This window comes from Falco biarmicus, chromosome 8 (assembly GCF_023638135.1).
Source record: "Falco biarmicus isolate bFalBia1 chromosome 8, bFalBia1.pri, whole genome shotgun sequence".
Lineage (NCBI taxonomy): Eukaryota > Metazoa > Chordata > Aves > Falconiformes > Falconidae > Falco > Falco biarmicus.
Genome location: NC_079295.1, coordinates 50,193,650 through 50,207,630, shown reverse-complemented (window position 1 = coordinate 50,207,630; position 13,981 = coordinate 50,193,650). Strand labels below are relative to the sequence as shown.

Sequence of the window (13,981 nt, the reverse complement as noted above, 5' to 3'; positions counted from 1 at the left end):
TTGTGTGTGAGCCGGCCAGTGCCAGGGAGGCGCAGCTCTGAATCTGCTTTCAGTGGCACCTAACGGGCAAGGAGGAGGAGGACAAGTGCACCTAGGCAGGGCATGCAAGGGTGAAGCAGCAGGGGAATTGCTTGGAGCATGGAGTACTTTTTTTCCCTGTCTTCTCCAGTTTTCAAAATGGACAGATCTATAGGAACAACACATCCCTTCGTAATGAATGAAGCTGTTCTCCTTTTAGTGGTTCTTGGAGCTTGGATAAGTTGGAAAGCTTACAATAAAAGAAAGACTGCCTACAAAAATAAAACATTAGTCTGAAGAATTACATTTTAACCTGGGCTGTATTGGGTACATAATAAATAGGAAGCATGCTTTCCACCTAGCTCTGTCCTCTTGTCCTCCCAAATCTGATTTTTTCCTTAAGCAACATCAGCATTTGAGGAGCAAACAATAAATGCATACTTTGCCCTAAACCCACGTATCATTAAAAAGAAGTTAATCACCATAAGGTGATGCCAGAAAGTTTTTAGATGGCAATTGTTCTGCCAAAATTATCCTGTGCTCTGGAAGGAGGCTCTTCTGTTCTCCCTTTCCTTAGTTTAAAAGCTATAAAATGGGGATGATAAAAGCTTACCTCACAAGAAGGTGGAGAGAAATAAAGTAGTGTTTGAGATGCTCTCAGAGACACTACATTCAGCACAACCATAAAAAATTTGTATGAAGTAATTAAAAATACCGTATTCTCTTTTTCATACATAAAGACTGAATGAGGAAGGTTAAAAAAAATATTTGAGAGTAACTCCACAGTCACTTCACTCAAGGAGGAAATTCTACTGAAAAAACAGTATATGATCACATAACTGAAGATTCTATAATATTGTGAGCTAGAGTGACATCTCATTAGATGCCTGGTTTTATAAACCTAATGTGGTTTTATTAAGTGGATATGAATCTGCTGGTTTAATACTGTCAGCAGAGTTTTTGTCTAAACAGAGAAACATCCGTGTGTGGTGTTAGGCTTGTGCTGTGCTTTAACCCAACCGGCAGCTCAGCCCCGCACAGCCGCTCACTCCCCCCACATCGGGATGGGGGTGGGGATCAGAAGGAAAAAATAAGAAAACTCGTGGGCTGAGACGAAGACAGTTTAATAGGTAACGGAAAAGCCACGCACGGAAGCAAAGCAGAGCAAGGGACTCATTCCCCACTGCCCACGGGCAGGCAGGTGCTCAGCCACCCCCAGGACAGCAGGGCTCCATCACACCTAGCGGTTACATGGGGAGACAAATGCTATTACTCCAAACGTCCTCCACTTCTTTTCCACAGTTTTATATGCTGCACATGATGCCAAAATGTTTGGGGAATATCTCTTTGGTCACTTGGGGTCAGCTGTCCTGGCTGTGCCCCCTCCCAGCTCCTTGTGCCCCCCATCCTGCTCGCTGGTGGGGCAGGGTGGGCAGCAGCAAGGGCCGTGGCTCTGCGGGAGCACTGCTCAGTGATGAGGAAAACATCCCTGTGTTACCAACACTGTTTCCAGCACAAATCCAAAACACAGCCCCATAGTAGCTACTGTGAAGAAAATTAACTCTATCCCAGTGAAGACCAGCACAGCTTGGGGATCTCCAGGTCAGAAAGAAGCAAGGCAAAAAGAGGATTATAAAAAAGGCAATTAAAGGATTTTGCTGTCATTGATGACAGAAGCTAGAAAATATATTTCTTATTCGAACCACATGTTGCAGTGTGTGTATGGATTTCTCTTTGCTGCTTCTGCTCAGTTTGCTGCAAAAGGGACTGAGGCTGCCAGAGTTTCACTTTTGAGAAAATAATTGTGCTGCTGTTGAATCCTAAAAATTGTCTGCATACTGCAGAATTTCACATTGTACGTGTACATTCTAAATTTTAGGATTCCCGGATGGGGTTTGTGTGTACGTATGCACATGTGGGCTGGGTGACAGCATGTCAGAGGTGGCCCTCAGGACCTCACTGGCATTCCCAGACTTCCCAGTAACCTCTCTAAGGCATTTTCTGATGTCTTTGTCACAAATGTGCTCTATGAAAGTAAGATTTATCATCATTAAGTGATTAAAGTTCCCATTCGCATAGTTATAAAGTGTTTAGCTTTCCTGACTGGCAATACCTGGAATTTAATAATCTTAAATAAAATATGTTATCTGCTAATAACCTTAGTAGGCGTTAACAGAAACATATAGGAGGCCCTGCTAGGGTTAACCCCCAGCTATAGATTTTAAAACCTAGAACAAGGTATAGTTTTTTCATTATTTTTATTTTCTATCTTCCTACTTCTCTGGTATTCTTAGTGTTTGATCAGTGGAGAGTTTGTTCCTCACTACCAAAGCACTGTCATTAGGGAAAGACGGTTACAGAGTTAGGAAATAGGAGTGTGAGGAGACTTCACGTAAACGGCTCAGTTTACGTAGTAACATGGGTGAATGTTTTAAAGGGGAGGGAAAGCTAGCCTGTAAACCTGCTGTAGGTAGGTGAGTCTCATGGCGAGAGTGGCAAGTATCTCCTCTTCTATCCCTGCCATCCTGACCCGTGGCATGTTTCCTTTCCAGTGCAAGAAGAGCCTATCTTTTCCATGTGCTTTTCTTTTTGAATTTGCGCTTTCTTCAGAAATGGAATATTGCAGTCATTGTAATATCAATGATGTTAAGAGAGAGAATTTTCCAGGCATGTTTCATGCTAATATTAAATTTGTCACAAAGTCTATTCATTGTGATTATGTGGTTAAAATTCCTGTGTGTTGCACAGAAAAGATGATTCTGATTTAAGTATATTTAAACCACCCAAAAGATGCAGTACATTTTATAATGATATATTAAGGAGGGAGAGGGGGACATTTATAAAAGAAAGGGCTAACACTAATACAATTTTTGCAATAATAAATTCAAAAAAATAAAATAACACACAAGTTTCAAAAATGCAGGAAGACAGTAGTATATCCCTCAGCTTAGGTTTGGCGTCTCGGGAAGATGAACAAAAAGGGTAAATGTTAAAAATCTGTACATAAGTGGATATAAAAAAAGAGACTGTAATCATCTATTCTCCCTGTCATTACAATAAATGAATGCATAAAGAATTAAGATAATTCTTAATTATAATAATGCAAAATTCCAGTTTGTTGAAAAGAATGACCTCTTCATATACCACAGATGGGAGCTAAATTGTGGTACTCATACCAGCAAAAGTGATTATAGCTGTGAACGTAATAAAAATTTGAGAAGGGATGGAATGTCTTAAATAAATGTATTCTTGTTATCCTTACTTCTTGTAATTGATTATAGTAGCAAAGAACATGCGAGTTATCCTTTTGATTTTAGACTTAGCCCAGTTTTGAACTGCTGATCCAGTGTTGAAGGCAAATTTATCATATCTGTGCATTACTGGTTTCAGATATCTTCCTCGGAGGCATCTTGTAGTGATCACAGCTGGATTAGATTAATCTTCAGAAGGGCAATTCATGCAATTTATAATTACTCAAATGAGACCGCTGCCTAGAGGTTAGGTGAAAATAACCTTTGCATATATGGTAATGCTTTTTAGTCTTAGCTGAGATAATGAGTAGCATTGTACATTGTTGAATTAAACACACTTTTAGTAAGTATTTATATACTAAATAAATAATAAATCTATGTAAAAGGAAATGTGCTCAAAAGATAATAATGTACTAATTAAAAGGAAAATATCTTTTCTACTCTATTGAGAGACTATTCACAGCATGTTGATTATGGGCAATGATGATCAAGTACATAACATATTACACTTCTAAACTGGTATACTACTGGTCTATTTTTGTATGAGAGACTACATACACTTTAAGGGAGCAGCTGGTTTTAATTGCTTTTCTTTAATGAGAACGATCCAGTGATTTCTGCAGGTGGGGCTGAAAGGACTGGGGATGGAGGCTAGTAAGCTCTGTTGCATTAAAAAGGCAGAAAACCTAGTGACATTTTCTTTTTTGTGGTGTGTTCTTTGAGAGAAAGAGGTTTCTTTCTTTTCCACCAATAAGGGTCTGATGTTACTTATCTCTTCACTTAGCATCACCAGCAATGTAGTAGAAGCTACAAGAATCTGAAAGAAAACACCCTTAAGTTTTAAATGTGCACGAATGGATTCTGCCTGCACATTGCAGTCTTACTTTGCAAGTGAAGTTTCAGTAAAACGCAGTTACTTTCAACTCCAAGCAAGCCCTAGAGATAGACTACGCTGTGTAACGCTGTAAGAAGCCATCCGTCTGCCTTGCCTGCTAGCGCCAGTAGTGCGGTTTAGCTCATGGACCAGATTTCTCTCTGTGAATACACAGCGGTACAATTCAAATTCCCAGCACATGGCAAGCAACAGGTACTGCTGCCCTCCTTCCTTCGCTTTTCTTCTGGGAGGTCTTGATTTGCTTAACCTCCTTATCCCTTAAAGAGCTGTGAGGAAGATACTTCTTGAAGGAGATGCTAAATCTTAAACTCAGATCAGCCTGTGTCTATGGGTCTTCACTCCAGCTCATCAGTGCTGTAGTTTCTGCTGGCAGTGGGGGCGAGGAAGGCTGCCTTGTTCTTGGTGACCTTTCTGTCATCACGATCCCATATAGTGTATTCTCACAGTATGAGTGGGTATGAAATAAGTCAGATTATTTTTTTCTTCATTATTGGTAAGACTATACTTTATTTACAAAGTAAGAGTAGGGTTCTTTCTGCTGTGAATTATTGGATAAATGATTTCCGTGCATGCAGAACTGCATTTATCATCTATATGAATTTACAAGTGTGGTCTACTAATGCCATTAATACCTTAATGCATAATAGTGGCTGAGCAAGTGTGATTATTATATTAATGAAAGCAGTTCATATGCTATTCAAGACGTGGTGGGCAGTTTCATTTTAGGGAAATGAGGTGTGTGGGAGAACACGATCCAGATTAAGAAAAGGTCTGGGGAGCATAACCTTAGTGTTTCTGTCTCCTTTTCCTCAGATATTACAGTAAGCTAAGGGCTATGAAGTTATCAGGTAGTATAATAGATAGATAGATAGATAGATCTGAAAAATGCTTTTGCATTTTTATGTATGTATAAAATCCATGTATGTACATAGATGTGAAAAACTTCTCCAAAATGTTCTTATGTCATTATCCATGGGTACCCAAGGACAAGTTATTCTGACGTTGTATGCTGTCTTACAGAACACTGTCAAATAAAATTTCACAGAAGCAAACACTGAAAATTAATAAATTAATTTAGAGTCTACCAGAGAAGAATATGTTCTTGCTAGAGAGGGAAAGCTCTAGAATATTTCAGGTCTATCATCAGGGTGCTTGAAATTTTCTGTTGTAAGACTGTAAGGAGATTTTGGAGAAGCAGCATAGAAAATCCTTTCCCAGAGGTTCTAAAGCAGATTCCATTTGGGCTTTTAAGTTTATCTGATCGACTCCTCAATTTTTTGAAATTTGGTCAGTTCTCAAATCTTTTTCTCCATGTTTCTGGAAGATGCCAAGTTCTCAGATAATAAAATGCAAAGGGATGAATGATTTCTGTGAATACTTTATTTTCCTCCCACTTTCAGTGCCTTTACCATTTTCCTCAGACAAATAAAGTAAGAATTTCTCTCAAGGTTGCTTTTTTGCATCAGATGTTATAGTCAGATTTTGACGTCAATACAGGATGCTAATCAGAGTGAAATCATCTGGGCTTGTAGTGGCTGTTAAAATCTACAGAATATCATTAAAATGTTTTACTGTGTATGTAAAACAGGTTAATTAAGCTAATATATTCATAATTGGTGTGTATTTGTAGACATCTATGCCACCAGCAAGCAAGAAAACTTGACAAACTTCACTTTCATGATGAGTTTGGTAATTTTGACATGTGTCTAATGTTGACATGCACTCTGCGTAGGTCAGAAATTGTGGGGCTAGCGGGCTTCAATTCACTGCATTTTTTAAATATATATTTTCTATTTTGACTTTTTTTATGAGTCTTAAGGCTAGTTTGCTAATACGGCTAGAACAAAACTAATCAGTTGAGCTGGCTTTGTTAGAAGTCTTCTACTGATGTTATACATGATTAAAATTTGCATTTTCATAACTTCATCTGGAGCTCTTATTAAAAAAAAAAAAGGCAAAAAATCTCTAGAGTGAAGTGCACTCGAGAAGCTCATTTTTTGGACTGTTCAGTTCATCACTTTAGACTAAACCACAATATTTCCAATTAGTAGAATAAATATTAGAAGGCAGGTTAAAATGTACTCCTAACTAGGTGGGTTCAGGTTAATTTAGTGTCGATGAAAGAGAACTGGCTTTTTTAATGTCAGACTTTTTGTATTCTTTTTAAACATTGCCACTAAATGCTTCATTCCTTTAGAAGCATCCAGTCGGTGATACCTCCTTACCTGATGTTGTTGGCTTCTCTTGCTGCTGGCCAGTTATGGCTTAACTGGGGGTGACAGAGAGCGTCTCCCTCTTGCCATGCTCAGTGTTGCTGTCTAGCCATTGGATGAAGATATAGCTCAGCCTTTCAAAACCAAATTATTATTATTTTTTTTTATTTGATAAGCTCTAGGAATAAATGTTAAGTAGAGCCCAGCTTTGCTTTCTGTAGGTGTGAGCGTACATCCCATATCCAACAAAATGCTTTAACAGCTCGGTGTGAGGCTGGGGAAGGCTGATACAGCTAGGTGAACCAGATAGATTTAATACTGTATTATATTGTGGAATTTGGAAAAAAAAAAAAAAATATATAAAAAAATCAATCCAATTCATATCTTAATTAATAGAAGACAATTAAGTGTGTTTATTATTTAGTGTATGAACTTCCAGTGTGTAGCTGAATTGTGATAGATACATAGAGGAAAAGGACAAAATATAAACCGGTTTCGGACAAAATAAAACTACTGTTTTAGAAACACAGATCTCGTTTCCCTGTGAATGAAGAAATTAATTAAATAATTGGCAGTTATCCTGTCAGCAATTTCACTCTTTGTTCTTCATTTTCAGCTAATGTAATGAAGCTAAAATCACTTTGCTTTTCAAAACCTTTGAAAGCCTTAGAGACCAATGAATATTTCCCTATATTTTTTACCATCCTGTTCATTACTGTAGGAAACAAATACATAAGCAGAAATCAGCCAGCAAGTCTATACTTTCTGAGAACCCTGGGGGACTCCGTGTGCTTTAAAAATGTATGAGACTGTCCACTGAGTTGTTATTAACTGCTAAAGGTCACATGTTTTGACATTGTTCCTGAAAGTTTTGTCTTTAAAGCCAATGACCTCCTGATTTTGGTATCAATGCACGCTTTCTTCTTGAATATGATGAAAAAAGGTAGAAAACAATTACAATGATTCTGAGGTCTGTCTTGGTTTCTATAGCAGACATCAAACGACCCATCTCACCAAATGTAAAAATGCAAAACTGGCGACGAGGTTTCGTGTCACGTCGCTGGTAGGTTTGTGTTCTTTCAGGTGATCCTTATCTGTAAACTGTTTTCCCAAATAATTGCTTATTTTCTATGAAATAGGAAACTGTGTGAAAATGAGAATTAAAACTCCTGTTTCTGGGAAAGACTTGTGCATGAGAAAATTAGCTTTGTAAGAAAACCTTTTTTCATGGAACCAAATGCTCAACTTCAAAGCTTACACTCTGGTCCTACAAATATAAGGTTAGATACATAATAAAGCAAGTCATGTCATTAGCAGTTGTCATGAACTTTACGTTAACCACATAGCTAAGTGATTAATATTTTGGGACCGAACGAGTAACTTAAAATTCAGAGACCTTTACTACCTTTGTTTTGTGTATATTATCCATTTTAACTATGTTCAGTACGTTTTAGGTAAGTCTTCCTAGACCTGCGCACCAGAGTGCTCTCTCTGTAACTCATTACAAAGGCTTGGCATACAGCATAGTATGATTTTAATTTTTATTTTTTGAATTGCCCTTCTAGGAACAAACTTCACCCTTGCAGAGCTAGGGATCTGTGAGCCCTCCCCCCATCGCAGCGGCTACTGCTCAGACATAGGAATACTCCACCAAGGCTATTCCTTGAGCACCGGCTCTGATGCTGACTCAGACACGGAGGGAGGAATGTCTCCGGAGCATGCCATCAGGCTGTGGGGAAGGGGGATCAAATCCAGGAGAAGTTCCGGTCTGTCAAGTCGTGAAAACTCAGCTCTCACACTTACTGACTCCGACAATGAAAATAAGTCAGATGAGGAAAATGGTAGGCCTTTTTCTTCAATATATTCTTAATGCACATGTATGAGAATGTGATCATACTGAAAAATACATGAGTATTCTTTAAAGTTTGACTGAGGCTGCCTTTTAATGTTGAGGGTGTTTTAGCATCAATATCAGGAAACTATTACATGTATATCTTACGATAGATATTGTGTTTTATCTTAGAATTTACTTTTCACACAGTGATCTTTCACAGAAGTTTGTGCTCAGAGTACATTAAACTTGAGAATCAAAAAGAAATCTGAAATAGTTTCTCATATACTATTTTTATAATCAGCTTGAAGTAATATTAACAATTACAACATGCTAGTAGCTGTAAAAATGGTACTAGTTGTAACAATCAGATCTAATTTTTTGTGGTTTTCCATGTTTTTGAAATTGTAAAAAAAATAAAATGTATTTGCTGTTTGCTTATTGGTAAGTACTGGGGGCTTTTAGAAAGCAAAGCATGCATCAGACTGAGGCAAAGCAATTCTATTTGGTACTGGTTATTCAGTTCATAGAAACGAGACTTTAGACAGTGCAACAATAATTTCTGGCAAAACACCTAGACATTGGTTGATTCTTAAAGTAAACTGCAGTAAGTCAGCTGTCCTTTCAAATGCCTTTACCCAGATTCACGTTCTTCGTACGTATCAGTTAAACATTTTTACCTGGGCAATTTTCTGGGCTCACATATTTTTAAATCGAACTGAAGAGGAAAAAGAGGAAAAATGGATTTGCAGGAATTTATCCTCCATCCTGCAGGGTGATGAAGGTGCAAATTCAGCTTAGTTACAAAATGAACTAAAGGTTTTGATAGTTGCCATTCTGAGAAGGTGAAGAGAAATCTTACCATTATACCCTGAGAGCAATTATTCAGGCAGCTGATCCTAGCTAATGAAACCAGCTCTCTGCTACGCATACTACTTGTGATAAAACTTAATTTGTTACGTTGGGTGCCTCTCAGAAGAGGATTTTCTTAGCTGTTTATCTTAGGCTCCTCCTCATACTTACTGACAGTTCTCTAGGTTTCAGCAAAATGAGTGTGCCAGGCACTAGATACACAAGCAACAAGGCAAGAGTGAATTAAAGTTCTTGTATTGATAGAAAAAAGTTCAGAAAAGTGCAATTGATTTTGTTAGTAACAGCAGTCTTTTTTTGTTGATTTAAATTGAATCTTCAAATAATATCTCCTCTGCGTAGACATAGCAGGATACATTTCTTTCTCAAAGCCAAAGAGGAAGTGTGTATTTACTAATAATGGTGTCTACAAGGAAGCCAGTATTTAAAAAAAAAAAAAAAACAAAACAGTGACTGAGTAATTGATTTTTCTTTTTTCTTTCTTTTCTTTCTTTTTTTTTTTTTTTCCTACTACTATTCACAGAAAATATGACAACTTACATTGACTTTAGTATAGTTTTGATAAGGCTACTGTGCATAACTGCAATTAAAAAACCTGACTAATGACATTCTGGCGTCATGGAACGATTTGGATTCATTTCTGTAGCATGAATTCCCTTCCCTGAAGGTGATTGTCTCCATTTCAGTGGAAGCACAGTGCCACACCTTTTGTCTGAGAAAATTTACTCTCAGGACCTACTTTCATAATACTGTCACAGACATTGATAAAAGAATGAATCTGTTTGCTTGCATCTTGTTTTCTTTCTTATAATGAGCAGATTGTTAAATAATCGGAAATACAGTGCAGTGAATCCATTGTGAACAGGTCATTTTTTCTAACAAAGGTGTTTATAAGAGAAAAAGGACGTGATCAAACAGCACACAAGAAGCAAACCAGTATGTGGAATTCATTTTTCCTTGGAAAGGTTTTTGTAATAAGGGTTTCTGTATGTTTGGTTGTTAAAAAAAAAAAAAACGAAACAAAACCTAAAAAAAACCATGCAAGTATGAAACAACTATTATATACAGAGACGTGTTAACTTCAGTAAACTTTTTAGTCTTACTCTCCCACAAATCCTGGTTAGCTCAAAAATCAATGGTTTTTCACATCACTGATTTTATGAAGTTTTGGGATGCATTATCATATAGATTGACAGTTGCCCCACTGGTTCAGCACCACAGTGTGGACACTTACAAAACCATCATTAATTTCTCACGCTTGTGCCCAGCAGTGGTTTCCTACATAATAAACACACTGTCCTTCAGAAGCAAATCGATAACCCGCCTAGGTATTCATCTTGAAGGGGAAGTCACAAGAAATCTGTACTTCAGGAGAAATGTGCTCTGTGATGTGGTTTCGGATTTGCAGGATACTAGCATAAAACAAGACGTGTCTTGGTATGAGAGTTTTATCTATTTATGCCTAACCTTGCAATAGCGAAGGGAACTCATGATGCATAGACAACTGAATTTATTTAAAGTACCATTGACGCTTTTTCCCCAATACAGTTCAACTGTTGTGTTATAAAACAGTCGTTCAAGTCTGAAAGGTGATTTTTTTTTCATTTATATCAAGATGTTATCGCAGTATCTATCATTGTGCTTTAAAAAAAAAAAATCAAACCCTAACTTTCACTTTTCTTGTAAAATTAAATCTGTTTTGTACTTTTAGTACCAAAAAAAAGTAGCATAGACAGAGGAGGCTTAATTTCTAAAAAATGCTCTAACAATATGATTTTCCTCCCATTCAAATCTATTTGACAAACCTTATGACCATTTTCTGCACTTCTAGATTAAGTATGATTTAATTTTATCATAAATTAGAATTCTGTGAACCTTGAAACGTAGCTGGTTTGAAATGCTTATAGATAAATTGAAATAATGGAAACACTTTGTATGAGAAAAAATGGAAATAACATATAAATTCGATGTTTTACTTTGTATACTAAAATTCTTCCTAAGAAAACACTTTATTGACAATCCAGTTTGAAAAGCAACACTTTTATTTTCACAAGTCTGATTAGTTTCTAAATTCTTATTAATTCACAGCTTTTACTACTGTCTCGATCTGGCCGTCTCTTCTGTAGAGATGGCAACGTGAATATATAACAGCACGTGTCACCAAATTGTTATTCAACATGATGTACTGAGTTGTGACATTTAAGTGAATAAATCTTTTTGTGATACACACAAATGTAAAAAGTCAATTAGCACTATAGAAACAGAAATATCAGGTCTGATGTCATATGCCAGCTTTGTAGAGATTTATTTGTGGGGACTCGCAGGTACGAAGTATAGGGGACATACGAGAATTCCTGAATGCTTATTTTTCTTTTCCTTTCATTAAATTCTGTAGGTGTTTACTCCAAAATATCATGGAAAACTTTTCAAAAGTAGTGTTTGTCATCAATTGTTATGTGTTCTTTCCGAAGCCTACAATATTCTTCTTTCCAGGGTAAAGCTTAGGTGCTGGTTATGTTTGGGTAGTGACCTTGAAGCAAGTACACTTCCAGGGCTTTAGTATTATTACTATTATTTTTAAAAGGAGAGCAGTTCTTTTTATTTTTATGTTGAAAATTACATTCTTCTCAAAAATACAAACTATTCTTTTAGTAGTATTCTACTGTTGTAGAATAAAGTAACTTTCCATTTAAAAATCCATGAAAACAGAAGACTCATAATTAAGAAGGATTTATGCACAGGACACTTTTGCAACAGATCTGTAGTCTTCTCTTTCCCTGGCTTCAGGGTTACCGAGTGACCAGTTACACAGGCTGTTAGGGAGGCAATTAAATTCAACTGACATTACGCAGATGACAGTGAAAAGCAGAGCAAACCAGTAATCCAGAAGAGAAGACATAATCCTAGATGGAAGAACGGAGAAGGGAAAAGTAGTGTGTAAACTCAGAGCAGATCTCAGTAATATTTCTGAGTGCTGAAATCAATTCATAGACCCAAAGAAAATCTGCAAGGAGGCCTTTCAGTTTGATGTGAATCTAGGTCATGTTAATTCTCCTGTTGTAAAAGAGAAAACATCTGGAATTATGCTGGTGACATATTTGGTTTTTGGTAGAAGGTCGTTACCTGTAACACTTTTTGTATTAGTATTGTTATTTTATATAATGTATAACATCACTAGTAGTATGTGACACAACAAAAAATGTTTATCATGAGATTTGTTTCTGTTTTACATTTGTGTGTCAGAAAAACAAACATGTCTTGGGGGAGGAGAACTCCCAGGACTGAAATCATGTTACTAAAATAACGCCAAACCAAAAAGATGATCAAGGAATGCTTTTATCTTAGTAGTAGGATTTCTGAATGGAGTGGCAAGACAAGGATGAATGGGAAGGAATAAAGCAATCTCAAACTTCAGCAAAACAAGGGAAGTGTTCAAGGTCATGCTGTGGTAACCTGTGTGTCTGTTTTAAAGAAATCCCCAATAAACCACTGTGATTTTGATAGCTCTTTGTAGGTAATGCCTATGGAAAGCAAATAATTTTGAATGTACAGAACCGTTTCTGTGTTGAGAGCCCAGCTGTACATTTTGAGGTGTGGAAACGTGGTGCATTACTGGAATGAACCTGGAGAGTCCTGACACTGAATCTGGTAGTGCCATGCACTTTCCCTTTCCTTATTTCATCTCCTTTTCTTCCGGGGGAAGACCTGCCGTACTCCACTGGAGCCAGCCTGCCTCCAGCACCAGGTGTGAAGGTTCAAGTCACGTGGAAAAGTGGTGTAGGATGCTTCACAGATATTTTCAGGTTCAATATCCATCAATATTTGCTATGCTAGACATATTTTTGACAAGGAATTCTGTTATTTTTTTACATTTCTTTGGGGTGTGGGGTTTTTTTGTTTGTTTGTTTTGTTTTTTTACTGTAGTAATTAAGGCTGAATACCAGACAATACCATGTCTGCATATCCCTTATTGGGGGGTGGGGTGGGGGTGGGGGGAAGTGCCATGAATAAGGTAACATGAAACTGGGCAAATTGTAAGATAAAATATAAGATACTGTATCTATGTCTTGTACTTCTGATTGAATCTTATGAAAAAACAGGGAAATTACATTTTCTATTCTGCTTTTTCCCTGCTATGAAATTTTCAGTGGTGATTTCATATACTAATTTCTCAAATGCACATGTAAAGTAAATCTTAAAAAGGCAAACAAAAAAAAATATCATAATTCAAACTGACCTCATATTTTATTGTTGCTTCAATTTTATGAGCAGTATAATCTGAGCTTTTCCTGGGATGCTGTTGAATAACAGACTTAGACTTACAATAGAAAAGGAAAGATATTATTGCATCGGAGGAGTTTACAAAGAGGCACCAGACAGATGGCAGCCGAGGAGTTTATTTTCTTATTTTTACTGTTTTAATTTTGACATGTTGTTCTCAATATTTTATTACTTTAATTTTTATTCAGCTTTTTATTTCACACTTCATAATTTGCAGAGAAGGTTATGGTGAAACTGTGATTCTAGTCTAGAGAAGATTTTGGTTTTGTTGTATGCATGCTAATGTCCCTGAGTGTCCCCAGTTTGAAAGGAGAAGGTTTTAACATTCCTAGTAATAGAATTCTGTTTGGGTTAAAGAAGTGGGAGATTAAGCTTCCTTCCTAAATATTCCCACTAAGAAATATTCACTTTTTCCTTTGGGAAATCCTTTGCTTGTTAAAATGGGGTGTTTAAACAATGGTGATACAGTAGAAGCAGATCTGTATAGTCTTTAATTGGGAGGGGAGGGGGGGAAGTCAAGATGCCCTTCTCATTTTGAGGCAGTATATCTGTGTTTCGTGTACCAGGAGAAGCAGGGAAGCTGTAGCCTTACTGTGTATTACATTGGAGAGTGCTAATTTCA

General features: G+C 37.0%; 1 protein-coding gene across 5 annotated transcripts in view; it reads left to right on the top strand.

The window, feature by feature from the left end:
* The window catches only part of TENM2 (teneurin transmembrane protein 2), a 698,288-nt gene that overhangs the window by 196,216 nt on the left and 488,091 nt on the right, over positions 1 to 13,981 (top strand). For all 5 annotated transcript variants that reach the window (XM_056349860.1, XM_056349859.1, XM_056349858.1 and 2 more), the window contains exon 4: positions 7,943 to 8,218. In XM_056349860.1, coding sequence (XP_056205835.1) covers positions 7,943 to 8,218 — 276 coding nt within the window. The remainder of the gene's footprint in view (positions 1 to 7,942; positions 8,219 to 13,981) is intronic.